The 27960-nt window shown below is 42.4% G+C and overlaps 1 protein-coding gene across 6 annotated transcripts in view; it reads left to right on the top strand.

Moving 5' to 3' along the window:
* The window catches only part of LOC143289894 (serine/threonine-protein kinase N2-like), an 89204-nt gene that overhangs the window by 39599 nt on the left and 21645 nt on the right, over positions 1–27960 (top strand). For all 6 annotated transcript variants that reach the window (XM_076599107.1, XM_076599106.1, XM_076599105.1 and 3 more), the window contains exons 3-13: positions 1501–1711; positions 3725–3822; positions 5168–5348; positions 7007–7158; positions 8236–8498; positions 10077–10222; positions 15994–16103; positions 18747–18890; positions 20231–20306; positions 20964–21095; positions 21742–21878. In XM_076599107.1, coding sequence (XP_076455222.1) covers positions 1501–1711; positions 3725–3822; positions 5168–5348; positions 7007–7158; positions 8236–8498; positions 10077–10222; positions 15994–16103; positions 18747–18890; positions 20231–20306; positions 20964–21095; positions 21742–21878 — 1650 coding nt within the window. The remainder of the gene's footprint in view (positions 1–1500; positions 1712–3724; positions 3823–5167; positions 5349–7006; positions 7159–8235; positions 8499–10076; positions 10223–15993; positions 16104–18746; positions 18891–20230; positions 20307–20963; positions 21096–21741; positions 21879–27960) is intronic.

Raw genomic sequence — 27960 nt, forward strand, 5'->3', positions numbered from 1 at the left:
CTGGTTCTCATCTCTCTTTCTGGCAGGCTGCTCTGTTTCTCACACAGATCTGTAAAGAGATGCGGTTTATAACTGGTTCTCTCATCTTTCTGACAGGCTGCTCTGTCTCTCACACAGATCTGTAAAGAGATGGCGGTGATAACTGGTTCTCATCTCTCTTTCTGGCAGGCTGCTCTGTCTCTCACACAGATCTGTAAAGAGATGGCGGTGATAACTGGTTCTCATCTCTCTTTCTGGCAGGCTGCTCTATTTCTCACACAGATCTGTAAAGAGATGGCGGTGATAACTGGTTCTCATCTCTTTCTGGCAGGCTGCTCTGTCTGTCACACAAATCTGTAAAGAGATGGCGGTGATAACTGGTTCTCATCTCTCTTTCTGGCAGGCTGCTCTATTTCTCACACAGATCTGTAAAGAGATGGCGGTGATAACTGGTTCTCATCTCTCTTTCTGGCAGGCTGCTCTGTTTCTCACACAGATCTGTAAAGAGATGGCGGTGATAACTGGTTCTCATCTCTCTTTCTGGCAGGCTGCTCTGTTTCTCACACAGATCTGTAAAGAGATGGCAGTGATAACTGGTTCTCATCTCTTTCTGGCAGGCTGCTCTGTCTCTCACACAGATCTGTTAAGAGATGGCGGTGATAACTGGTTCTCATCTCTCTCTCTGGCAGGCTGCTCTATTTCTCACACAAATCTGTAAAGAGATGGCAGTGATAACAAGTTCTCATCTCTCTTTCTGACAGGCTGCTCTGTCTCTCACACAGATCTGTAAAGAGATGGCGGTGATAACTGGTTCTCATCTCTCTTTCTGGCAGGCTGCTCTGTCTCTCACACAGATCTGTAAAGAGATGGCGGTGATAACTGGTTCTCATCTCTCTTTCTGACAGGCTGCTCTGTCTCTCACACAGATCTGTAAAGAGATGGCGGTGATAACTGGTTCTCATCTCTCTTTCTGGAAGGCTGCTCTGTCTCTCACACAGATCTGTAAAGAGATGGCGGTGATAACTAGTTCTCATCTCTCTGTCTCATGTCTCTGACAGGCTGCTCTGTCTCACACAAATCTGTAAAGAGATGGCGGTGATAACTGGTTCTCATCTCTCTTTCTGGCAGGCTGCTCTGTCTCTCACACAAATCTGTAAAGACTTTTAAAGAGACAGCAGTAGTGACCGGTTGTCACCTGTTTCTTTCTCTGTGTGGCAGGCTACTCTTGTCTCTCACACAAATCCATAATGGTGAAGAGACAGCGGTGGTGACTAATTCTCTTTTCTACAGAACAAGAAACAAGAATACTTTAGTATCTCCAGCAGAAGAGAAGTGGTTGACTCTTTGTGTTGCAGACTGCTTTGCCTCTCTTTGTTGTCATCTGTGTATCTCTCTCTGTGTTCTCATCTCTCAGTATCTCTGGGTGTGCTCTCATCTGTCTGTATCTCTCTGTGCGTTGTCATCTCTCAGTATCTCTGTGAGGCTTGTAATCTGTGTGTGTGCGTGTCTGTGTGTGTGCAGGCCCTGAGGAAGGAGATCCGCAAGGAGATGAAGATCAAGGAGGGGGCGGAGAAGCTGCGGGAGGTGTCGACGGACAAGCGGTCGCTGTCCAATGTGAGCAGCATCGTGAAGAAGGCCAACACCAAGCTGCAGCACCTGCACCAGGAACTGCAGGACCTCAACGCCTACCTCCTCATCCCCAACCACCCCTCCTCCCAGGACTCCACTGCAGGTCAGGAAGGGTTGGGGGGGGTTGTGGAGGGGGGGATGGGGACACTATGAGCTATTATTATTCATGATATTAATATCAGTTATTATTGATGCTTGCTCATCCCCAACCACCCCTCCCAGGTCAGAGCAGGTGGCAGGGACACCTTGAATTATTAATGAAATTATTATCAATTATTATTGTTATTATTGCTACTTCCTCATCCCCAGCTACCCCTCCTCCCAGGACACCACTGCAGGTCAGAGGGGGGAGGGGGGGGCACTATGAGCTATTATTATTTATGATATTATTATCAGTTATTATTGTTATTACTGATACTTGGTCATCCCCAACCACCCCTCCGCCCAGGACACCATTGCAGGTCGGGGGGGGGGGAGACACTATGAACTATTATTATTAATGATATAATTGTTATCAATTATTATTGTTATTATTGATACTTGATCATCCCCATCCACCCTTCAGCCCAAGGCACCTCCGCAGGTTAGGGGTGGGGCACCATGAATTATTATTATTATTAAGTAGTTCTAGTAGTGGTAGTACTGATACTTATATAATATAGCACCTTAAAGTTACTGATACTTATATAATATAGCACCTTAAAGTTACCAATGAGAGATTTGTAGTGTATTGTGCAATCCCAAACTCCAAACCTTTCCTTGTCTTAACTCTTGTGTGTGTGTGCGTGTGTGTGTGTGTGTGTTCCTCTCCCCTTCCCTTCTGTTTATCTATCTCACTTATGTGCTGCTCTGGCAGCATGCTCAAAGAAAAATCATCTCTACCCTCAGCATCCCCACTGACATGAAATAATCATAGCTGTTGATATTGCCGTCCCACTTGTTGTTGTGCACCTCACCTTCTATTGTTTTCATGCCGAGTTCCCCCTTTCTTTCTCGGTCTCCTCTATGTGTGTGTCTCTGTCTCTCTGTCTCTCTCTGTCTCTGTCTCTGTCTCTCTCTCTCTCTCTCTCTCTCTCTCTCTCTCTGTCTCTCTCTCTTGCTCTCTGTCTGTTTCAGCTGATACCCTGTTTTAGCTATGTTCATCGCTTGGCAGGTTATAAACTTGACATTAAGATAGTTAAAAGTTTGAAGAAGATGTTGTATTTAAAAGATGTTTTTTTGCATCATGTTTAGATATTTGATGTTTAGGCTGTCGCCTCACTGTCAGCAGGTAAGTCATTCCCCATAATGAAATTAAAACAGCAGTCATAATACTCACAAAGTACTTTGGAAAACCTGTTCTGTCTTATACTGTTGATCATAAACTAAATCCAGAGTGTCCTGGTTTATTTTTGAATGACATATGTCTGCAAAAAGACAACAACAAAACAAATGTACTGTATTAATCATATTATTGTCTTGATGTTTCACATGGATCTTGAATGCTGTATCCATTATATTAGGGATCTAACTATTCTTAGTCTGGAGCATTCACAAACAAAACAAACAACAACAACAAAAATTATTCACAGCACATGAAAAAAAAATAGAAAAAAACAGTTGAAATGTAAGCCTTTATTTACTATTGTATGAATACTGTTTACGGGAGGCACAAAGGGCCCGCTATATATCTAGGGAGTTAGCACCACTTAAGATCTTAAGTGTTTTGATATGTTAATTAATGTAGGTTTAAACTCAGCACCCCACTAAGGTGATATAAGAGATGCTCATACCAGGGGAATGTGGGGACAGGCCTGTCAAACCCCATACTGATTGATACTGCCAGAAAAACAGCAGGTTTTAGGTGGACAGTGACAATGCCAGTTTTTATTTTGTGTGCCCACAGAATTAACACTTCTTCTGAGTGTGAGCCATGCTTTCAGAAGATGCCAACACATACATATAACTACATGGATACTTACTTTAATGTGTATATAATAGTGTGTGTGTGTGTGTGTGTGTGTGTTCAGTACATCTCTGTGCATGCATGTGTGTGTGTGTGAGTGGTGTTTTGGGGGCTTGGGGGGGTGAATTTGACATCTGTCTTGCTTCAACTTTTATGTATGTGTGTTTGCAGAGGGAGTGACATCACCAGAGAAGTCTGATGGCGTGGACGGAAGTGGAGGCAACCAGAGGCTGGCTTCTCTACAGAAACAGATGGACATAGAGAACAAGGTAACAGTGATGGCTGTGTTTGTGTGTATTGTTAGTGTGTGACTTCATGTGTGTGTGTGTGTGTGCTACTGGCAGGGTTACTGTGAACGGATGGCTTAGCTGAGTAAATAGATCAGAAGGACTGCTTCAGTACAGAAACAAGGACACACTGAAAAGTTGATGTTACACTTTCGAGGAGATGCCAAAGCATGCAGTCTGATCCATATGGGCTACACTTGAAACTTGAGTATGTTGGCAGGTGTTTATCTGCGTGTGTGTAAGTAGGTGCACAGACACTCTCCACAATGTGGAGTGGTGGCCTAGAGGTAACGTGTCCGCCTAGGAAGCGAGAGAATCTGAGGGTGCTGGTTCGAATCACGGCTCAGCCGCCGATATTTTCTCCCCCTCCATTAGACCTTGAGTGGTGGTCTGGACGCTAGTCATTCGGTTGAGACGATAAACCGAGGTCCCGTGTGCAGCATGCACTTAGCGCACGTAAAAGAACCCACGGCAACAAAAGGGTTGTTCCTGGCAAAATTCTGTAGACAAATCCACTTCGACAGGAAAAACAAATAAAACTGCACGCAGGAAAAAATACAAAAAAAATGGGTGGCGCTGTAGTGTAGCGACGCGCTCTCCCTGGGGAGAGCAACCCGAATTTCACACAAAGAAATCTGTTGTGATAAAAAGGAGTACAAATACAAATAATCAAATACTAGCCCAGATTGTCGGGACAGCAGTTGTCTCCACTACTGTTTTGACAGTCACAGATGCGACTACAGTAACCCATAGCTGTGTGTGAAAACATATGTGCAAAGATATACGTTTGTAGAACGGTCACTTGAAATCAGAAAAGTAGTGTTCACTTAGTCCGAAAACATGTCTGTGTGTATGCCTTTGTGTGCTTGGGTCTGTGTTTAGATGTATCTGTGTGTAAATATTTGAGTATGTGACCTGTGTGAAAATTTCTGTGTAGAAGTGTGTCTGGTATGTATTTTGTGTGTAATTCTTTGTATGTATGTATGTATGTATACCACAATATCATGTAGACTTTGCACAAAAGAGGTTTGGGATTGTTGAGAAAGTAGACTGCACAGAAGAGGGTTTGGATTGTTTAAAAAGCAGGCTGCAGCACAGCAGAGCGTTCCAGCCAGTCTCCAGACAGTCATAAACAGAGAAACAGACAAAAAAAGAAAAGAAAACAAATAGATGAAATAAGATAAAAGAATAATAATAGAAATAAAAAGAAGAAATATACAACTGTAAAAGAGAAATTGACTGCAAATGATGATGATGATGTGTGTATGTATTTGCATGTATGCGTGTGTGTGTGTGTATATAATACATGTGCGTGTGTGTCTACCAGGTGAAGCAAGGGGCAGAGAACATGATCGCCATGTACAGCACAGGGTCCTCCAGGGACAAGAAGCTGCTGGCCGAGGCCCAGCAGATGTTGAGCGATGCCAAAACCAAAATAGAGATCATACGCATGCAGATGCTGAAAGCCAACCAGGACACAGGGGGCGCTCCAGGCTCTGATCAGCATGGTATGGATCTTCGTTGTGTTGTGTTGTGTTGTGTTTTGTTGTGCTGTGTTGTGCTGTATTGTTTTGTTGTGTTGCACTGTACTGTGCAGCGCTGTGTTGCATTGTGTTGTGTTGTGCTGTGCTGTATTGTTTTGTTGTGTTGCACTGTACTGTGCAGCGCTGTGTTGCATTGTGTTGTGTTGTGCTGTGCTGTATTGTTTTGTTGTGTTGTGTTGCACTGTACTGTGCAGCGCTGTGTTGCATTGTGTTGTGTTGTGCTGTGCTGTATTGTTTTGTTGTGTTGTGTTGCACTGTACTGTGCAGCGCTGTGTTGCATTGTGTTGTGTTGTGTTGTGCTGTGCTGCATTGTGTTGTGCTGTGCTATATTATGTTTTGCTGTATTTTGTTGTGCTGTGCTGTGCTGTATTATGTTTTGCTGTATTTTGTTGTGTTGTGCTGTGCTGCATTGTATTGTGGTGTGCTGTATTGTGTTGCATTGTGCTGTGCTGTATTGTGTTTTGCTGTGTTGTGTTCTGTTGTGCTGTGCTGCATTGTGTTGTGCTCTGCTGTGCTGTGTTGTGTTTTGCTGTATTGTGTTGTGCTGTGCTGTGCTGTGTTGTGTTTTGCTGTGTTGTGTTGTGCTGTGCTGTATTGTGTTGTGCTGTGCTGTGCTGTGTTGTGTTTTGCTGTGTTGTGTTGTGTTGTGTTGTGCTGTATTGTGTTTTGCTGTGTTGTGTTGTGCTGTGCTGTATTGTGTTGTGCTGTGCTGTGCTGTGTTGTGTTGTGCTGTATTGTGTTGTGCTGTGCTGTGCTGTGTTGTGTTTTGCTATGTTGTGTTGTGCTGTGCTGTATTGTGTTTTGTTGTATTGTGGTGTGCTGTGTTGCGTTGTGCTGTGCTGTGCTGTATTGTATTATGTTTTACTGTGTTGTACTGTGCTGTGCTGTATTGTGTTGTGTTGTGTTGTGCTGTGCTGTGCTGTATTGTGTTGTGCTGTGCTGTGCTGCATTGTGTTGTGCTGTGCTGTATTGTGTTTTGTTGTATTGTGGTGTGCTGTATTGTGTTGCATTGTGCTGTGCTGTATTGTGTTTTTTTTGTATTGTGTTGTACTGAACTGTGTTGTATTGTTGTGTTGTCTTGTGCTGTGTTGTCTTATCTTTTGCTGTGCTGTGCTGTGTTGTATTTTATCAATCTTTGTCAAAACAAATTTCCCTTTAAAACTTGGACTGCTCTCCTCATGGACAGTGCATCACTACAATGCAGCATCATGTTTGTTTTGATATTGCAGTGACCAAACTTTAAATGCATCCTTTCATTTGTGTAGTCAAAGGCTGACAGTGTGAATGTCACAAATTGAGTTCACTGTTTAGCTCATATGTGTGAACAAAGTGAGATTGTGCAGTTACACTGATGTGTGTGTGTGTGTGTGTGTGTCCATTTTAACAAACAACCCCACACACACCAAGCATCTCACCCCCAAGCTTTTTTGTTTTTATTATTGTTGTTAAAGCAGCAAAGTCACACTAGAGTCATGAAATCTTTGCCACTTGTTTTGTGTTTTTGAAATTTTCAGAAGGTATGCTGGTGCTGAAAATTTATTCAGAAAAAAAAGACAAGGAAAAAAAAAGACATGCATATTTTATTTGCATAAATAAAATTTATATATGTTTTATTTTTCCAGGGAACCGCTGTGAAATACTGTCACCTCTAGAACTGCGTATAGAGGAGCTGAGACATCATCTGAAGATAGAATCTGCCGTGGCAGAGGGGTCCAAGAACGTCATACGCACTTTACAAAACTCCAAGATAGAGGACAAGAAAGCTCTCAGAGAGGTAACTAACTTGATAGATCTCTGTTGTTGTAAACACCTTTTAGAAAGGTATTGTCCGTAGAAAAAATTCTGGTTCATTTTTACTTGCTGGAGCTCTGTATCTAAAGTCTTCACGCAGTGTTTGCAGTGTCTTAGAAACTTTGGAAAGTTTAGTTATTAAAAAAGACTTCTTATCTTTCAAACAGGTAAAGGTCTTTTTGAAAAGAAAAAAAATGTTGTTAGAAAAAGTAATTTTAAGTTCAGAAAGGCCAGCACTGATGTTGTAAGAATTGTTTGAGAAGTGTTGAATATCCGGCACTGATATTTGAAGTATTGCTCAAGAAGTTTTGAACACCGAAATTGAAATTGCAAAATGTTGTGTGAAAATAAAAGCAGTTCTGAACACCCAAAAATAAATTGCAAAATGTTGAGAGAGAATAGAAGCAGCACAGTTTCTGTGGGTAGTATGGCTAGGTTGCATAAGCAACCCTAGCAATACAGAGTTTGCTTGGCATCAAGAATTTTTCAGGTTGGTGGAATTAGTGTAGATTTAGGACTGGGACTCTCTTTACCTCAACCGCATTATTATTATTATATTGTTGTTGTTGTTGTTGTTATCCACTTCCAGGCCCATTTGAACCTGACAGTGAAAGAGCCCATCCAGACTGACTGCTTTCACCTCCACCTCATTATTATTAATATCATTATTATTATTATCCCTGCCAGGCCCAGTTGAACCTGAATGTGTCCAGCCAGACTGTGACTGCCTTGACCTCCAACTCATTATCATTATCATTTTTGCTATTATTATTATTATTATTATTATTTACTACTGTTATTATTAACATTACCCCCAGTCAGGCTCAGTCAAACCTGAGCAAGTCTATCCAGACTGTGACTGCCTTGACCTCAAACTCATTATCATCATCATCTTTTTTTTTTTCTTTTTTCTTTTTTTAACTACTACAAACTACTACTACTGTTATTAATATTATCCCCTGTCTGGCTCAGTCGAACCTGAGTGAGTCGAACCAGACCGTGACCGCTTCATCTCTACATTTTTCTGATGATGATAATTATTATCATCATTCTCTACCAGGCCCAGTCAAACCTGAGTGAGTCCAGCCAGAAGATGGAGCTGATCCGCATGTCCCTGGAGAAGCGACTGCTGGAGCTGGAGCCGGACCCCCAGCTGGCCCCCAAGGTGGCTGTTCTGCGGGCAGAGCTGGACGAGCTGCTCAACACCACCTACACCTCCTCCGCCTCCATCCCCTCACACCGGCACTCCGGCCTCGCCTCCGCCTCACGCAACGCCAACACTTTCAGTAAGGCGGCCGCCGTCACTGGCAAGCTGGAAGTCAGGTGAGAGGGGGTGTTGATAAAAGTAGGAAGGTGGGAGAATGGTTAGGATGATTACCTGTCAGTACAGCGTCCATGATGATGGTCTGGGTTGGAATCCCACTCTCACTCTTTCTCCCAAGTTTGACTAGAAAATCAAACTGAGTGTCTAGTCATTCGGATAGGTGATAAACTGTTGTTTTTATTTTATTTTTAAATTTAATTTAATTTTTTTTGGTCCCTTGCACAGAAGGTTATGTTTCTCAACATAGAAATATGCATCACATGGATAAACTCGATTATTATGCTGCACTGATTAAGAACACATGGCAGTAACTGGGTTGTCCTCTGGCAAAATTCTGTGAAAGGAATCCACTCTGATAGGTACACAAATATATATATGCATGCACTCAAGGCCTGACCAGCGCATTGTGTTATGCTGCTGTCAGGCTTCTGCCCAACAGATTTGTCCAAATGCACTGACAGCACCTTGAGAAACTAAAACTGATAAAAGTGAAAAACTTTTCAAGGTCTGGTAGAGGGACACCAAAAGTCCAAGTTAAAAAAGAAAAAGACCTTTCAAGGTCTGGTAGAGGGACGCCAAAAGTCCAAGTTAAAAAAGAAAAAGACCTTTCAAGGTCTGGTAGAGGGACACCAAAAGTCCAAGTTAAAAAAGAAAAAGACCTTTCAAGGTCTGGTAGAGGGACGCCAAAAGTCCAAGTTAAAAAAGAAAAAGACCTTTCAGGGTCTAGTAGAGGGATGCCAAAAGTTCAAGTTAAAAAAGAAAAAGACTTTCAAGGTCTGGTAGAGGGACGCCAAAAGTCCAAGTTAAAAAAGAAAAAGACCTTTCAGGGTCTAGTAGAGGGATGCCAAAAGTTCAAGTTAAAAAAGAAAAAGACTTTCAAGGTCTGGTAGAGGGATGCCAAAAGCCCTTGTCCATGCAGGGAAGTCGGGTGAATGGGAGTTAAAAAAAAGAGAAAAACACCTTTTAAGGTCTGGTAGAGGGGTGCTTAAGTCCAAGTTTGAAAACACCTTTCAAGGTCTGGTAGAGGGGTGCTTAAGTCCAAGTTTGAAAACACCTTTCAAGGTCTGGTAGAGGGGTGCTTAAGTCCAAGTTTGAAAACACCTTTCAAGGTCTGGTAGAGGGGTGCTGAAGTCCAAGTTTGAAAACACCTTTCAAGGTCTGGTAGAGGGGTGCTTAAGTCCAAGTTTGAAAACACCTTTCAAGGTCTGGTAGAGGGGTGCTTAAGTCTAAGTTTGAAAACACCTTTCAAGGTCTAGTACAAGGATGCCAAAAGTCACAAGTTGATGCAGCGAATTGAACCTGGGACTGTTACTTCCTTGTCTTTGCTTTTTATCCATCGGGCCGACACTGTGTGGACAGAACTGGTGATTGAAAGTGGGTGGGAATGGGTGTGAGTGGGTGGGTAAAGGGCCCCCCGAAAGGTTAAAGGTTATGGAGCCTTGAACATAGCCTTTCATAAACAAATATTGCACAGAGATAACTGGCAAAGGAAAATAAAAGGTACAAATTTTCAGCAAGTATTGCAGAAAAGAACAGAGACAAGGCAGATGACAAGAGTTGTTGCTGTGTGTTTTCAGGTTGGTGGGGGTACAAGGTTTGCTGGAGGACATCCCCACACGACGGAAGGACAACATGCAGTTATGGATGTCCTCCCCTGGAGAGAGCCGCAGTCTTCTGCGACGAGGAAGCAAGAATGTGTACAATGTCAAGGACGAACTTTCCAGTATGTGGTCTGCTGTTGATGATAGTGATGATGATAGTGATAATAGGGGATACCTGCACAGTGCTTTATTAAGAAAGTGTGCAATGTTCAGGTCGATCTTTTCAGCATGTGATCTGCTGCTGTTGATGATAGTCATGATAATAGTGATAGTTGGGTATGCCTGCACAGTGCTTCACATAGAATGTGTATAATGTTCAGGTTGAGATTTTCAGTACGTACATGGTCTGCTTTGATGAGAGTCATGATAATAGTGATAATGGGGGGTACCTGCACAGTGCTTCATAAAGAAAGTGTGCAATGTTCAGGTCGATCTTTTCAGTATATAGTCTGCTGTCGATGATTGTGATAATTATGGTGATACCTGTATACAATGCTTCACAAAGAAAGTGTATAATGATTGTGATAGCAATGGTGATACCTGTACAATGCTTCACAAAGAATTTTTTCACGGACGAACCTTCCAGTATGTGGTTGGTTGTTGATGATAATGATGATAGTGATAATGGATAGCAACACAGTGTTTTACAAAGAATGTGCATAATGTCAAGGTCAATCTTTTCAGTATGTGCTCTGCCATTTTGGTAAAGTCATTGACAAGTTTTGGCTACTTACACAGTGATTCCTGACAGCTCGAAGCACAGATGTGAAAAGTTTGAATAATTACCTTAAAAAATAAATGCGCAGTAGGATAACAAACCATTGACAAAATTGGTGTACAATAGGAAAAGAAATTCATCCCTCCATAAAGAAAGGATTCTCATGAGGTCAGCAAACCCACCCCTCCACACTCATTCATGCATAATCAGCAGTGCCATCAGAATGTAAAGTCAGGTTTTCTGGGCATAAAACAGGTCATCTTTTTACCTGTCGAGTCCTCTTCTGCATTCATAGGCTGCAACTCTCACAGTCATTAGTTTCTGTAAGTGAGCTTTTGCCTGTGCTCTACCTATTACCTGTGTGATGCTCGTCTTCCTGCCATCACACAGCCAGTCTCTTTATTTGAGACAAAAAGATTTTATTGCACCAGTGTTGAAAAACTTTGGAAATTGTCGCAGCATTGTTCATTAACTCATCCTTGTGCACCACTACCTATTACCAAAGACTGAAACTCATTCAACAAATGCACCAAGGGGTAAAGCAATAGAATGAAATATATAAAAGTTAGCAGGCATGGGGGTGAGGGAGGGTGGGACTTCAGTAATGATGACATAATCTGAAGTTAGAGTGGGTAAGGTTTGCAGTTTCAAACTTTGAAGTCTCGTCTCAAGAGCAGTAGGGGTTTCTCACTTCCAGAGGCAGGTCCTGTTTCATTGAATGTGAACATTAACTGGGTGGATGCCGTGGATCCTGTCCAGCTGTTTGGTTTCGGGATGGGGCACCTTGCTGGATCTATTCTCCTGGGGGTGATGGTTTCTGTGGTCATGGTCTGAATGGTACACCTGGAGATGTTTCTGTGTTCAGTGTCTGTGCAGTGATCCAAACACACACTCCCATAGGTGTGGAAGAGGGAGGTGGGTCTGTTTTGTGTTCAGCTGCAGTTTCCTTGTGGTGACCAGCGGATTTGTTGTTTCACCAGTGTAATGTCAGAGTTCATACAATATGTTTAAAAAGTGATTTAGATTGGGATTTTAAAAAGTTACATGCCTTTAAAAACTTTTGTTTTTATGACTGGCATGTAAAAATGTTTGCACTTTCCTGAAAAGACAAAAAGAAATGATACACCATTTATGTCACTAAACAATAGGAGCACAGCGACAAAATGTTCCATCCGAATTTAAATTTGAATGTGAAATAGTGATAAAAGAAGAGAAATATAAAAAAACGTATCCTAAAAGCATCTTTCCAACCGAAGTCACAGTTCTCATCTTTGTAGGAGATGACAGTTAATTTAAGGGACAGAAGGCTGCACTTAGATACCATGCCTTTCTTTCAGCATCTTTTGTGAAAGTTTTTCAATTTTGGGCCTTAGGTTTCAAAGTATTTAAAAAGGTTTTTTAAGATTTTGTGATGAAAACCTGAACGACTCCTGACTGTGTAGTCATTGTCAGCCTGTACAGTATACATGACCAATGACTGAACATCCAAAAGAAATATCAGGAAAAAAAAAAAGTCCTAAATGTGACCTTCATGCCCTGCTCTCATAGTGACCTCAGTTTCAGTCCCCCTCCCCTTCCATGTAAATGATGAGTCCTGTCAAGCTCTTTGTATTTCATGGGGGACTGTCGTCAGAGGGACATGGTGATGGTCTCTGATCTGGAGGGAATGCTCACTCATTCTGGCTCTGCAACTAAGCAGTTATTGTCATAATTAGGGGACTTTGTAGGTGGTGTCTAAAATATGTTAAATAAAAACAGGCGCTACTGAACACCACCGAAGTGAGCCAGCAGCAGTGCAGGATCTCATCTGTTGTGTGACCTCGTGGCAAACAGACATTGATAGTCTCCATGTGGACTGCCAATTCTGGTGCTGCTACAGATGAACCTGTGTGTGGCTTTTCAATGGGGACTTGGAATGAGCGGCATGGGAGTGATGCCACTGAAATGGTGTAGGTGATTGGGCAGCAAAAAAATGTGTAAATCAGGAGTGAATGAAATGTGATCTCTGTGTTCATGGTTATTACTTTTTTTCCTGAAGGGTTTTGTCAGCTGACAGAAAATGCAACATAGTTATTCACATTGAATGATATGTAATTATTATATATATATATATATATATATATATATATATATATATATATAAAAGAAAGAAAAAAAAGAAAATCCTTAAGACCACAAATCACCAAAAGCATATCACTGACTGAGAGGGTGCATTTGCTATAGCAAACATCTCTGACTGAAGATAGGCACTATATAAGGATCAGTAATGTTCATTTACTGGTAAATTAACACACACACACATTCACTATAAACCACGAAAAGCATGTTTCTAATGACTGTCAGTAAAGCGCTAAGTGTTTGGTCTCTGACAGAAAATAGATGCTACTTATGTGTCAATAATAAAATTAGTAAAATAAACAAACTCCTCATTTTGGTGTCGTATACTGTACCTTGTCAAACTGATGCATTGCACCTCATCCTCTGCCGACGGTAGGGCTGGCATGGGTTTCCAGGTTCAGTTCAAAGTTCAGTTCCTCTGGGTATGTACCAACTCAACTGACTCCACTTGGCACAGTCGCAGGCCCTGTGTACAATTCACATCCAGATTTCTGAGCTGTGCACACAACAGGGATTGTCACAACAACAGGGAAATTGTTCTCTCTCCCTAAGCCAGTCCTCTGACTTCTTCAGGAAGGCATTTGCCATACAGTCCATATCAGTCGGTCAGGGGTTTCAGTGTTCAGTTCATGGTGCACAGAGACAAGTCTCAGAGGGCTTAGCCCAGGGTCATGCACATCTGGGAGATTGGTTCCTGGAAATACATCAGCAATGGCTTATCTAGCACCCTCCCCCTTCTGGCTCAGGGGTCCCACTGACACCATACTTCAAGGGGCACTCTTAAAGATGCATTCTCACAAATAATGGAGAGCCCACTTGGGCTCCTTGCAGCCTTGATTGGGTCGTCACGGGAGCCAAGTGAATCTTCACTCTTCTGGAACTTGCAGCTGTTCACTGGGCTTGTCTCCACCCCACATGAGAGAAAGCCATCCAGAATATTCATGCATTTACGGACAATACTACTGTTGTGTACGTGGACATAAAAAAAAAGTGGGGGGTCTCGGGGGGCTTGGATATTCTCAAGTGATGGTCCAAGGCTCTCCTTTGCTGGTGCTACAAGACATTGAGCTTTCAGCAAGACACATAGGGGTAGTACCAACCTAGGCAGGCGCTCGCAGCAGGTTCAAGAGCATTCTCCACTTGGTGGACCCTACACAAGGACAACCTGAAAGGGGTGTGGGGTTATTGTCTCCACAGAAGGGGGTTCTCTTTACCACAGGTCTGTCGAAGACCCCTGATTCCCGTCACACTGGTTTCTGGCTTGGGCAGCAAATGTTTTTTCTCTGAACTGGAGCAAGCTGACCGCTTATGCTTTTCCTTACTTCCTGATCCTGCCCTAGATGGTCGAACCCAGGTCGGAACGCCTACACATCGGAACCTTAGGCATTGTCTATTCTGTTAATGCTGGATTCTGAGAGCTCAGGAGGCTCACGCTATTGCCACTTCAGCCACCTTTCAGCACTCTGTGCCTCTTTGCCAGGATTTGCAGGTGGCCTTTTACCATTCAGAGATTTCCTTCATCGATTTCCTCCTCAGGGAAGTCTGTCTGCTCATGGCATATGGTTCTTACGAGTATCCTTTGTCGCGGCTAACTCGGCTGTCACAGTTACAAGGGCTCCCCATGTGAACCAGAAGGCAATGATCTCCTCCATTTGCTTTGAATTCTGCATCGGTTTGACATGGTACAGTATACGACACCAAAATGAGGAGTTTGTATTATACTCCCACTTCGGTTAAATATGCTTACCATGTCAAACCCAAATGCCCACCCATCCGTCCTCAAGGTTCTTGCCGTGCTTCACATGGGATGTTTCTTTGCTGGCCATTGGAATGATTGTTTACCTCCTGCCGGAAACGGCATTTCACTGGCTAGCAGACGGCGGTCTGATAGCGAGAAATCGTATCACTGAGTTGCTGCGATAAATTTTGGCCGAGAAGAGCAAACAGATAGGCCTGGTTTGCATCAGTTTGACATGATAAGTATATTTAACCAAACTGTAGTATAATACAAACTCCTCATATCTATAATGAAATAGTTTATTAGATTTTAAAACACACACCTCAAATTCCGCCAACCATGTTACTGACAGAGTCAGGGTGCATTTGCCCGTTGACAGACGAGGTGATGGCGATGCTGAATATCAATAATGAAATAAGTAAGTATCAGTGATACTTAGATATATGAACAGTGAAACACCATACCAAAAATTCCCCGAATCGTGTTACTGACGGAGAGAAGTCAGGGTCCATTTGCCTGTGGACAGACGAGATGATGTTAGTGCTAGATATCAGTGATAGAGTATAAATAAATATCAGTAATAAAATGGATAAATGTACACATTAAAACAACACACCACAGATTCCCTGAAGTGTGTTACTGACAGAGAGTCGGGGTGCGTTCGCCTGTTGAAAGACAAGGTGATGGCATTGCTATGTATGAAATGATTAAAGAAATGTATAAATTTCAGTAATCTAATAGGTAAATATGAACATTATAACAACACTCGACAAATTCTCCCAAAGTGTTTTATTGATGGAGAGAGAGTCATGTTGCGTTCGCCTGTTGACAGATGAGGTGATGGCAGTGCTAGATATCAATGATAGAATTAATAAGTATCAGTTATGAAATAGATATGTACACATTAAAACAACACACCACAAATTCCCCCCAAAGCGTGTTACTGACGGAGATGGTCAGCGTGCATTTGCCTGTTGACAGACGAGATGATGGCAGTGCTGAGTATGAAAAATATTAAATAAATATGATAAGATAAATAGATAAGAATCAGTAATGAAATAGATAGATATCAACATGAAAACAAACACACCACAAATTCCCCCAAGCGTGTCACTGATGGAGAGAGTCAGGGTGCATTCGCCTGTTGACAGACGAGGTGATGGCAGTGCTACGTATGAAATAGTTTATAAATATAATAAAGTTAACAGATAAGTATTGGTAATGAAATAGATAGATATCAACATGAAAACAAACACACCACAAATTCCCCCAAGCGTGTCACTGATGGAGAGAGTCAGGGTGCATTCGCCTGTTGACAGACGAGGTGATGGCAGTGCTACGCCTGGACAACCAGCAAGTGGTGCAGACCTCCTGGAAACCCAACAGTCAGCAGTGCTGGGACCACCGCAGCTCCATCGACCTGGACAGGGTATGTACTCTCTTTGTTTCTGGGGTGTCGTTGGGGGGTGGGTGGGGGGGGGGGGGGGGGGGGTGTATTGGTGTGACATCCTTGTCTGTGGGGTGTGGGGGTATATTGGGTGTGTTGGATGGTTCCTGGGTGTGTTGTGACTGACTGTATCTGTAGCGTGTGTAGGGGGGAGAGCGGATGGGTGTGTGTGGGGAGCGGTTGGGGGGGGGGGGGGGGGGGGGAATTATGGGTGTGTTGGATGGTGCCCGGGTATATGTGACCCCCTCGTCTGTGGGGTGTGTAGGGGGAGGGGAATGTGGTGAATGAAGGGGGAGTATTGGGGGTGTGTGGGATTAGGGCTGTGTTGGATGGTTCCTGGGTGTGTGTGATGCCCTTGTCTGTGGGGTGTGTAGGGGGAGGGGAATGTGGTGAATGAAGGGGGAGTATTGGGGGTGTGTGGGATTAGGGCTGTGTTGGATGGTTCCTGGGTGTGTGTGATGCCCTTGTCTGTGGGGTGTGTAGGGGGAGGGGAATGTGGTGAATGAAGGGGGAGTATTGGGGGTGTGTGGGATTAGGGCTGTGTTGGATGGTTCCTGGGAGTGTGTGACGCTCTCGTCTGTGGGGTGTATAGGGGGAGGGGAATGTGGTAAATGAAGGGGGAGTATTGGGGGTGTGTGCGATTGACTGTGTTGGATGGTTCCTGGGTGTGTGTGACGCTCTCGTCTGTGGGGTGTGTAGGGGGAGGGGAATGTGGTGAATGAAGGGGGGAGTATTGGGGGGGTGTGGGATTAGGGCTGTGTTGGATGGTTCCTGGGAGTGTGTGACGCTCTCGTCTGTGGGGTGTGTAGGGGGAGGGGAATGTGGTGAATGAAGGGGGGAGTATTGGGGGGGTGTGGGATTAGGGCTGTGTTGGATGGTTCCTGGGAGTGTGTGACGCTCTCGTCTGTGGGGTGTGTAGGGGGAGGGGAATGTGGTGAATGAAGGGGGGAGTATTGGGGGTGTGTGGGATTAGGGCTGTGTTGGATGGTTCCTGGGTGTGTGTGACGCTCTCGTCTGTGGGGTGTGTAGGGGGAGGGGAATGTGGTGAATGAAGGGGGGAGTATTGGGGGTGTGTGCGATTGACTGTGTTGGATGGTTCCCAGATGTGATGGTCTTGTGTGTAGGGGGGAAAGTAGTTAGTGAAAGGGGTGTATTTGGGTGTGTTGGATGCTTCATGGGTGTGTTGTGACCACCTTGTCTGTGAGGTGTGCAGAGGGAAAGTGGTTGGTGAGGGGGGTGGGGGTATACTGGGTGTGTGGAGTATTATGAATGTGTTGAATGGTTCATGGGTGTGTGTGACCACTTTGTGCGTTGCATGTGTATCTGGTTTTTGCGGGATGCTTAATGGGGGTGTGTGGAGTGTGTGTGCATATCTGGATAGGGTACCCCTTCTTGTCTGTGGGGTGTACTTTGGGTAGTTGCTTGGGTATTAATGGTTTTGTGGATTTATGGGTATATGGGATGGTTGAGTGGAGGTTGTTGGGGGGGGGGGGGGGGGGTAATGTGTCTGGACAGGGTATGTACCCCTTTATGGGGTACATGTGGGTGTGATCAGTTGGGAATGCATGGTACTATTATTAAAAAAAAAAATTAAAAAAAGAGTTAAGAGGAGTTGGATGTCTCTGAAAAATAGATGATCAGCGCAATGTACACAGTAAACAGAAAACAACTCTCAAGCTCACAAAACACTGACATGATTCTCAAGCTCACAAATACTCGCCACATTAGTCACATGTACAAACACTTGACACTCACAAACATACAGACTTCTGCTCATAATACACAAACTGACACAGTTCTCAAGGTCACAAACACTGATATGATTCTCAAGCTCACAAACACTCACATTAGTCACAAACCTGTACAAACACTGACACTCACAAACACAAAAAGTGACACTCATAATACACAAACTGACACAGTTCTCAAGCTTACAAACACTGATATGATTCTCAATCTCACAAACACTCAGATTAATCACAAACAGTGACACTCACAAACACAAATACTGACACTCATAAACACAAACTAACACAGTTCTCAAGCTCACAAAACACACATGATTCTCAAGCTCACAAACACTCACCACATTAGTCACAAACCTGTACAAACACTGACATTCACAAACACAAAGACTGACACTCATAATGCGCAAACCGACACAGTTCTCAAGGTCACAAACACTGACATGATTCTCAGGTTCACAAACACTCACCACATTTGTCACAAGTACAAACACTGACACTCGCAAACACAAAGACTTACACTGTTAAAGACAAACCGACACAGTTCTCAAGCTCACAAACACTGACATGATTCTCAAGCTCACAAACACTCGCCACATTAGTCACAAGCACACACACAAACACTCACAAACACACAGATTTACACTCATAAAGACAAACCAACACAGTTCTCAAGCTGACAAACACTGACATGATTCTCAAGCTCACAAACACTCGCCACATTAGTCACAAGCACACACACAAACACTCACAAGCACGAAACACAGACAACATTCTCAAGCTCACAACCACTGACAGCATCCTCCTCAAGCTCAGAAACGGACTTTTAAAGCTCACAAACACTGCACAGACACTGACCTGATTCTCCCACTGTGTCCAGTCACGAGAGCTGGAGGTGTCTGTGTACTGGCGTGACTGGCGGCAGATGTGTGCCACCAAGTTCCTTCGTCTGGAGGACTTCCTGGACAACCAGCGGCACGGCATCACTGTCCACATGGAGCCCCAGGGCATTCTGTTTGCTGAGGTCTGTATACGTGTGTGTGTGTGGGTTGGTGTGTGTGTGTGTGTGTGTGTGTGTGTGTGTGTGTGAATGATTGTGGTGGTGGCATGTTTGTATGAAGGCTTGTGTGTATGTGAATGGTTGTGGTGGTGGCGTGTGTGTGTATGAAGGTTTGTGTGTGTGTGAATGGTTGTGGTGGAGGTGTGTGCGTATGAAGGTTTGTGTATGTGTGACTGGTTATGGTGGTGGTGGTGTGTGTGTGTGTATGAAAGTTTGTCTGTGTGTGAATGGTTATGGTGGTGGTGTGTGTGTATGAAGGTTTGTGTGTGTGTGAATGGTTGTGGTGGTGTGTGTGTGTATGAAGGCGTATATGTATGTGAATGGTTGTGGTGGTGGTGTGTGTGTTTGAAGGTTTGTGTGTGTGTGAATGGTTGTGGTGGTGTGTGTGTGTATGAAGGCGTGTATGTATGTGAATGGTTGTGGTGGTGGTGTGTGTGTTTGAAGGTTTGTGTGTGTGAGTGGTTGTGGTGGTGGTGTGTGTGTATGAAGGTTTGTGTGTGTGTGAATGGTTGTGGTGGTGTTTGTGTGTATGAAGGCTTGTATGTATGTGAATGGTTGTGGTGGTGTGTGTGTTTGAAGGTTTGTGTGTGTGTGAATGGTTGTGGTGATAGTGTGTGTGTGTGAATGGTAGTGGTGGTGGTATGTGTGTATGAAGGTTTGTGTGTATGTTAATGGTTGTGGTGGTGACGTGTGTGTATGAAGGTTGTTGTGTATGTAAATGGTGGTGGTGGTGGTGTGTGTGTGTGTATGAAGATTTGTGTGTATGTGAATGGTTGTGGTGGAGGTGTGTGTGTATGAAGGTTTGTGTGTGTGTGAATGGTTGTGGTGGTGGTGTGGTTTTGTGAAGGTTTGTGTGTGTTAATGGTGGTTGTGGTTTGTGTGTGTGTGTGTTTGAATGGTTGAGGTGGTGGCGTGTGTGTGTATGAAAGTTGGTGTGTGTTAATGGTGGTGGTAGTTTGTGTGTGTGTGTGTGTGTGTGTGTGTGTGTGTGTGTGTGAATGATGGTGGTGGTTTTTGTGTGTGCGTGTGAATTGTGGTGGTGGTTGTGTGTGTGTGTGTGTGTGTGTTGAAGTGTGTGCAAAAATAATTATGTATGTGAGAAAGTGTGTGTACATGTGTGTGTGAGAAAGTGTGTACAAATTGTGTATGGAAGTGGGTTCAGAAATGTGTGGAAGTGGGTGCACTCTCTCTCTCTCTCTCTCTCTCTCTCTCTCTCTCCTGCCCCCTTTTCCTCTTTTTTTCTCTCTTCCTTCTTTTATTAAAAGTGCTGGTGTTCTAAAGAAGTATGTGTTTGCTGTTTTCAGATTACATTTTTGAACCCCACATTATCACGGAAACCTAAACTGCAGCGTCAGAGAAAAATCTTCCCCAAACATAAAGGTAATGTGGAAGAAGGATTGGAGTGTTAGGAGAAAGTGATCTGAGCAGAAGGTTTATATATATATATATATTTTTTTTTTAAGTACTTTTTTTGTATGTTTGCTAGATTAGTTGTATGTTTATGAGTTGTGTTTATAATTTGTGGAGTGGGGTGTGAGGATAAAGCACAGATGCTTTAATGCATTCTCTCCCTTGGCATGCCTACCCCCCCCCCCCCCCCCCCCGACACTTACCCCACTTCCCAGGCTTTTGTGCTGTCAGTGCATTACAAGTACTGCGGGGGGTTGTTTTTTGTTTTGTTTCATATCTGATTCCACTGAATCTGTTCTTCAGTTGATTCTTCATTGACATAAAAGGTTGATTCATCACTGACATAAGGGAAAATGTAAGTAAACAAGAAACAGAATTGTAATTGACAGACCAGAAATAAAAGTCAGGAAACATGTTTCTGCACCTCAGTGTAGAAAGAGCTAAGAGAAGAACAATCGACAGAATAGAAATATACCATCTTGAAACAGCTGTCTGCAGAGCATCTCTTGCTTTTTTTTCCTTCCTGTCATTTTGCCTATTCTTATCACAAAATGATAATGATTTTTTTCTTAAGACATGTGTCTACAAGCACATCATCTTATCAGTAACTTTGATGTACAATTGCAGGAAAGAACTTTTTACGCCCCAACCAGATGAACATCAACGTGGCAACCTGGGGTCGTCTGATGAAACGAGCAATGCCTCAGAACGGCACTGACGCTGACATCACTGTCCCCCCTGAAAAGATCACATCACCTGGTGAGTGGCTTCTGTCAGCTTGCATATGTGCTCAAGTGTGTGTGTGATAGCAAATATGTGTATGTGTTGGCAGTGGTTGTGGTATGAAGTTTGTGTGTGTGAATACAGTGAAAGTGTGTGTGCGTGTGTGTGTGTGTGTGTGTTGTGTATTTGTGTGTATATGATTTTTTGCATGGAATTTGGGGATAGAGTGAGAGCGAGTGTTCCTCATTGTCTTGAGTTGTTGATTTTTCTATGTTTGCTTGATCATGAAGAAAAGTTCTTCCTCCAGTGCATGCTCACACTTGCATGTGTGTGTGTGGACACACACACACACACACACACACACACACACCATCGGTACATACACATAGATGTGCCTCCCCCACCTGCATACCCAATCATGTATACACCCATGCACACTTTTCAAAATACACACACACACACACACACACACACACACACACACACACACACACACACACACACACATTCATCATCCCTCTCAATCAATCATACCATTCCACGGAATCCTACTCAAGGCGTACAGACAAAGCCCTCAAAAAGTCTCCACACATCCTGTGCAAACAAAACAAAAAACATGCTCACAACACAGCCATGGTGCTGCCGTTTTGACCCGGTGACATGGCAGTGTGCCTGTGTCTAGGTATCATGTCCGCCGACCGGGGACCATCCATCACCGAGATGAGCTTCCGGCCCCCCACCCCACCCGGCAGACCCTACAGACCTGAGGCCGAGGTATCCCCAGAGAAAAAAGGCCCCGCCCAGGAACAAGAAATTCAGGTACTTGTATTTGTGTTTGTATTGCTTTTTACCACAACAGATTTCTCTGTGTGAAATTCGGGCTGCTCTCCCCAGGGAGAGTGCGTCGCTACACTACAGCGCCACCCATTTTTGACTCACTTGTGTAAACAAAGTGAGTCTGTGTTTTAACCCGGTGTTCAGTTGTCTGTGTGTGTCTGTGTGTCCGTGGTAAACTTTAACATTACCATTTTCTCTGCAAATACTTTGTCAGTTGACACCAAATTTGGCATAAAAATAGGAAAAATTCAGTTCTTTCCAGTCATCTTGTTTAAAACAATATTGAACCTGGGGAAAAAAATTGAAAAAGAAGCCAGATTTTTTACAAACTGAATTTACTGTTATATTTTTTTTATTCTCTAAACTTGGCACTTTGATCTGATATTCTGACACAACAACAAGAGCAGTCATTTTTATCATTTTTTGTTCAAACAGGAACTTCTTTTGCTAAGCATGGAAGTTATATTTATTTTGCATGTCTTTGGTGCAGATAGTAAAAAAGAGAAATTAATCTGTAATTAATGCTAGAGGGCTTAATTTGCTTTAAACTGATCTTTCTCATCTTAAACATTACATTTTGAAATTATACTCAGTACATAAAAACCTTGTGTGTTTTACTCTCCGTGTACAGGGCTTTCACTATGTTCATTCGCCCAAGTGGTCTTTTTCGGAAAATACTAAAATCAATACGACGAGTGGACTTATAGATCTGTTGGCTGAGCCCTGAAGGTCATGGGCAAAAATCAGTTGCGTACACATATTTATACCTATTCAAAGCGTGTGCTCATATTCTTCGCGAACGCAAACGACGCCATTTTGTTTCAAGTTGTTGACCTGCCCGTTCAATCCTATATTAAATCGACAATACACGATAACATGTGATGGAAAGTTGGAGAAGGAGACCATTAAATATTTATTCAGAGAAAGATTTGTGAACACCTCATCATTTACTGGATTATGCCATAAAAATATCCACAGAATCATTCGGAATTCACAGTTTAATAAACCATGAGAGTTAATACCCTTGAATTGATGAAACGTAAAAATTTCCAGTTTTGACTTTTCTCAAAATAAGTCCTTTTCACTCCATACGACGTTTAGAAGTACTTGTACTTGGCTGTACATGTTATTAGTTTAACAAAATACTCAATTTTCATATCAACTTTAAAACTATAAAAACTAGAATGAACATAAAAGAGAAATTGAATCGACTGTGTCGACCGGGTGTAACTAAACTTGTACATCTATTTAGATCCAGAGAAAACGGCTAAATGTTGCAGTGTGATTGAGGCGATAGCCACGTCTACTTTACCGTGGACTTAAAAAGAATTTTTAATTGCCCTTAAAGATTTTTGAATGCCCAAGATACATCAGAATAATATGATTTAAACAGCGTTCTCACTGTGAATACCGCAATTGATTTGTCGCCCTTTAAAAAAGCATGTTTAAATGTTATATTTTTTAACGTCAGCTAATGAGCCACTATAGTGTAATGGGTAAGACAGTTTCTTCTCACCCGAACACGCGGGGTTCGAATCTGCCGTTAGGACTTTTTTTTCTTTTTTCTTTTTCTTTTAACCTGAAGCTTTATAATAACAAATACAGAACACATTTTAACGATTAGATTTTTTTTTTTTTAAGTGTATCACAAGTGAGTCTTGAAGGCCTTGCCTCTCTTGTTTTGTATTTTTTCCTGCATGCGGTTTTATTTGTTTTTCCTATCAAAGTGGATTTTCTACAGAATTTTGACAGGAACAACCCTTTTGTTGCCATGGGTTCTTTTATGTGCGCTAAGTGCATGCTGCACACGGGACCTCGGTTTATCGTCTGATCTGAATGACTAGCGTCCAGACCACCACTCAAGGTCTAGTGGAGGTGGAGAAAATATTCGCGGCTGAGCCGTGATTCGAACCAGTGCACTCAGATTCTCTCGCTTCCTAAGCGGACGCGTTACCTCTAGGCCATCACTACCACTATGTCTAGGTATCAGGTGTGTGTATTGTATTGTATTGTATTGTGTTTTTCTTGTTTGTCACAACAGATTTCTCTGTGTGAAATTCCGGGCTGCTCTCCCCAGGGAGAGCGCATCACTACACTTAATTGTCTTCTGTCCCTGGATCATTCATTCATTTCCTGTCTTCCTTGTTTCAGTCATTCTGTTTATTTTTGTGTGTGTGGTTTCATCTCCTTTCTGTCAGGAGCCCTTGGTGTATCTGTTGTTCCGTCTGTTCAGCCATGTTTGTCATTTGTCATCTTCCTCAGATTGGATGTCTTCTTTCTTTCTGTCATGGGTTTATGGTCATTCTCATTGTTGTTTGCCTTTCTTGTTATTGTTGTTTCTGTCATTCTTTATTGTTCTTTTCCTGTTTGGTTGTCTTCATTTTTTTGCCGTCGTTCCATCATCACCATCATCCTTTTCTGCTGTTTTTGTTCCTTCTGTCGTTCCATTGTCTGTGTATTGTTCCTTATCTTCTTTTTGTCATTCTATTATGTGTTGTTATGGTCCTTTTCTTTTTCTGCGGTTCTGTTGTCTGTGTTATTATGGTCCTTTTCTTCTTCTTTCTGTCATTGTGTAATCAGTGTACTGTTTCTTTTCTTCTTCTTTCTGTCATTGTGTAATCAGCGTACTGGTCCTTTTCTTCTTCTTTCTGTCATTGTGTAATCGTGTACTGTTTCTTTTCTTCTTCTTTCTGTCATTGTGTAATCAGCGTACTGGTCTTTTTCTTCTTCTTTCTGTCATTGTGTAATCAGTGTACTGTTCCTTTTCTTCTTCTTTCTGTCATTGTGTAATCAGCGTACTGGTCCTTTTCTTCTTCTTTCTGTCATTGTGTAATCAGTGTACTGTTCCTTTTCTTCTTCTTTCTGTCATTGTGTAATCAGTGTACTGTTCCTTTTCTTCTTCTTTCTGTCATTGTGTAGTCAGTGTACTGTTCCTTTTCTTCTTCTTTCTGTCATTGTGTAATCAGTGTACTGTTCCTTTTCTTCTTCTTTCTGTCAATGTGTAATCGTGTACTGTTTCTTTTCTTCTTCTTTCTGTCATTGTGTAATCAGTGTACTGTTCCTTTTCTTCTTCTTTCTGTCATTGTGTAATCGTGTACTGTTTCTTTTCTTCTTCTTTCTGTCATTGTGTAATCAGCGTACTGTTACTTTTCTTCTTCTTTCTGTCATTGTGTAATCAGCGTACTGTTCCTTTTCTTCTTCTTTCTGTCATTGTGTAATCAGCGTACTGTTCCTTTTCTTCTTCTTTCTGTCATTGTGTAATCAGTGTACTGTTTCTTTTCTTCTTTCTGTCATTGTGTAATCAGTGTACTGTTCCTTTTCTTCTTCTTTCTGTCATTGTGTAATCAGCGTACTGTTCCTTTTCTTCTTCTTTCTGTCATTGTGTAATCAGTGTACTGTTTCTTTTCTTCTTTCTGTCAGTCTGACGTCTATCTCTGTTTTCTTCATTTGTTGATGAACTTTTCCCCTGGCTCCCTTGTTGTTCACAAGTGTGTGTTTCATTTCTGACCTTCTGTTCCTTTCTGCTGTCAGTCTTCTCAGTTTACCCTCCACTCCACCCCCTACCCCTACGCCCCCACCCCCTTTTTTGTACGTTTTTTTAAATTTTATTTTATTTTATTTTTTTATTTTTTTATCTTATCTTGGCTCAGAAGAAGAAGGCATGAGTGTTGTTGCTGTCGTTAGCTTATTGTTGAAGATGAATGTGGTTGTATTTGTGTTTCTCTTTGTGTGTGTGTGTGTGTGTGTGTGTGTGTGCTTTGGGAAATATTGTTGGTTGCTTGTTAACTATTTCCATGGCAAAAGTTTTGTGTACATGAATCCCTTTTCGCAAAACTGTGGCTAAAACTGGTGGGGATTATTTGTGGCAGACTGTACATGGAGATGTCTTCTTTCTTGTCTTGTGTAAGTCAGATGTCTTCCTTTTGTCTTGTGTAAGTAGAATTAGTTGTTGTTTTTCTGTTTGAGTTGGGTTTCTTCCTGATGGTATGAGCTGAAAGAGTAGTTAATGTTCACATTGAAACACCTTTTACAAAAAATGACCAAGTGATGTCCATACAGGGCAAGTTTTGTCTGTACGTTTTATTCAGATCAGCTTCCCATTTACTTGATTAACTCTCTCCATACGAACGGCGAAAGAGACGACGTTAACAGCGTTTCACCCCAGTTACCATCATCAAAATATTGCAAGCGGAAGGCTCTTATACTGAAGACGTGAATGTTGACAAAGAATACCACAATTCTGATGACGGAAGCTAAAGGTTGGGTCATTCAGACACCCACTGGACATCCGAGGGGTCTGTGTAGAGGAGAAGAGAGGACTGGCCGTACTGAGTTAAGCTGAGGTGCTCTTTGGCAACCAAGCTGGGTTTTAGTCAAACTTGAGGCATGAAAATGATCTAAATTAGAGTAATTAGCTTCAGGTAATCAGCCAATGACCAACTGCACTGGTGCAGATCCATGCAATAAAACTTTGCATTTTTAACCAATCACAAAATACATTACTTTGAGGTCAAAGTCAGACTCCTGAGCCAAAAGGTTTCATTGGCCTGTTGTTGCATGCATCATACCTTGCTCAGAACCAGTCTTGTAAGTCGGCCTGCTTACACATTCCCCACACAAGCATAATATCTTTTCTACACATGCTCCCTGGCAAAGTTACAACTGCTGGTTAATGATAGTGCACCACCCTCATTGTCCTTCCCAGAAAAGCATTGACAACAGTGAAAAATGTCCACCAGAAAGTCACACTGAGAGATGTTCTGAATGCTCTTACCTGTTTTTACTGTTAAATATATATTTTTACCTCATGGATTTATGTTTGGGTTGCTGCTCATGAAAGAGAGGTAAAATGATAATACCTGTAGATGATAGTGTACATCCATAACAACAGGAAAAATGTGGTGGAATCTGTGCAGCCATTTTGCAAGGGAATGTTGACTCAAGGAGAAGACAGCCAGCTTTTTTTGCTTTGTGCTCTATTGATTATTAGAAGTGTTTGGTCTTTCTGGAGGGGGAAAAAGCACAAATCATTCTCAGCAACAACAAAGAGGCACTCTCTTTTGGTGTGGGTCTGTGCACCAGGTGAATGGAGCTCAGTTTAAATTTTTATATGCATTTGTGTGTTCTTTCTCACGCACTCACACATGCACACAAGCACCCCCCCCCCCTCCCTCTCTCTCTCTCTCTCCATTTATTAGAGCTACTCCAGTTTTAGATATCACATACACGAGTGAAAATCTTAAGTCTGAGTACATATACACATACACACATGTACATAACACACTCTTGCACTTGCATATAATGCACATTAGCTTGCATATATATACATATACATATATATATATATATATATGATATGTGCACACATACTTTCATACATGTCCATGTTTTCAAACAGATGCATGTTTGCAAACCAGCTCATCCATGATGCAAGAACATGGTTACATGCACAACTTTTTCTGTTCACTGTCTGTCTCTCTCTTGCTCTCTCTCCTCTCTCTCTTGTTCTCCCTCTCTCTCTCCCTTTCTCATCAGTGGTCATCTCTGTACCCTATTCATCTCTCGGTCACAAACACCGCTTGTGTACACGCATATCTACACAAAATGAAATGCATACATGTGCACAGTAAATATAATCTGAATATTTACGTTTCCAAAGACTCCAACCATAATCTGTTGTGCACTAGAACTGTGACGTGCAGTTGATCAGATTATATTTTTGGTTCATCCTTTAGCGTGTGCCTTTATTTTTTATATAAAAAAAAATAATAAAGGGGGGTGGGTTGTGGGATATGGGGACATTGACCTGAGTATGAGGTGTCAAAAACAACCCAACCAACTCTGAGGCTCTCAGGTACTTTTAACATCCAGTAAAAAGTTATTGGTCATGCATGGGGAAAATGCTTATGTGTAGACACTTAATCAAACAATCATCTTACTGTGAACATTAATTTGCGTATAGGCAGTATTTAAAAAAGATAATTCACACATATACGGAAAAGAAGGAAAATGACTTCAGACCGTACATCTTGTTATGTAACTCAGGCACATACATATGGACAGT

The sequence above is a fragment of the Babylonia areolata genome, chromosome 14, assembly GCF_041734735.1.
Source record: "Babylonia areolata isolate BAREFJ2019XMU chromosome 14, ASM4173473v1, whole genome shotgun sequence".
In the NCBI taxonomy this organism is placed as follows: Eukaryota; Metazoa; Mollusca; class Gastropoda; order Neogastropoda; family Buccinidae; genus Babylonia; species Babylonia areolata.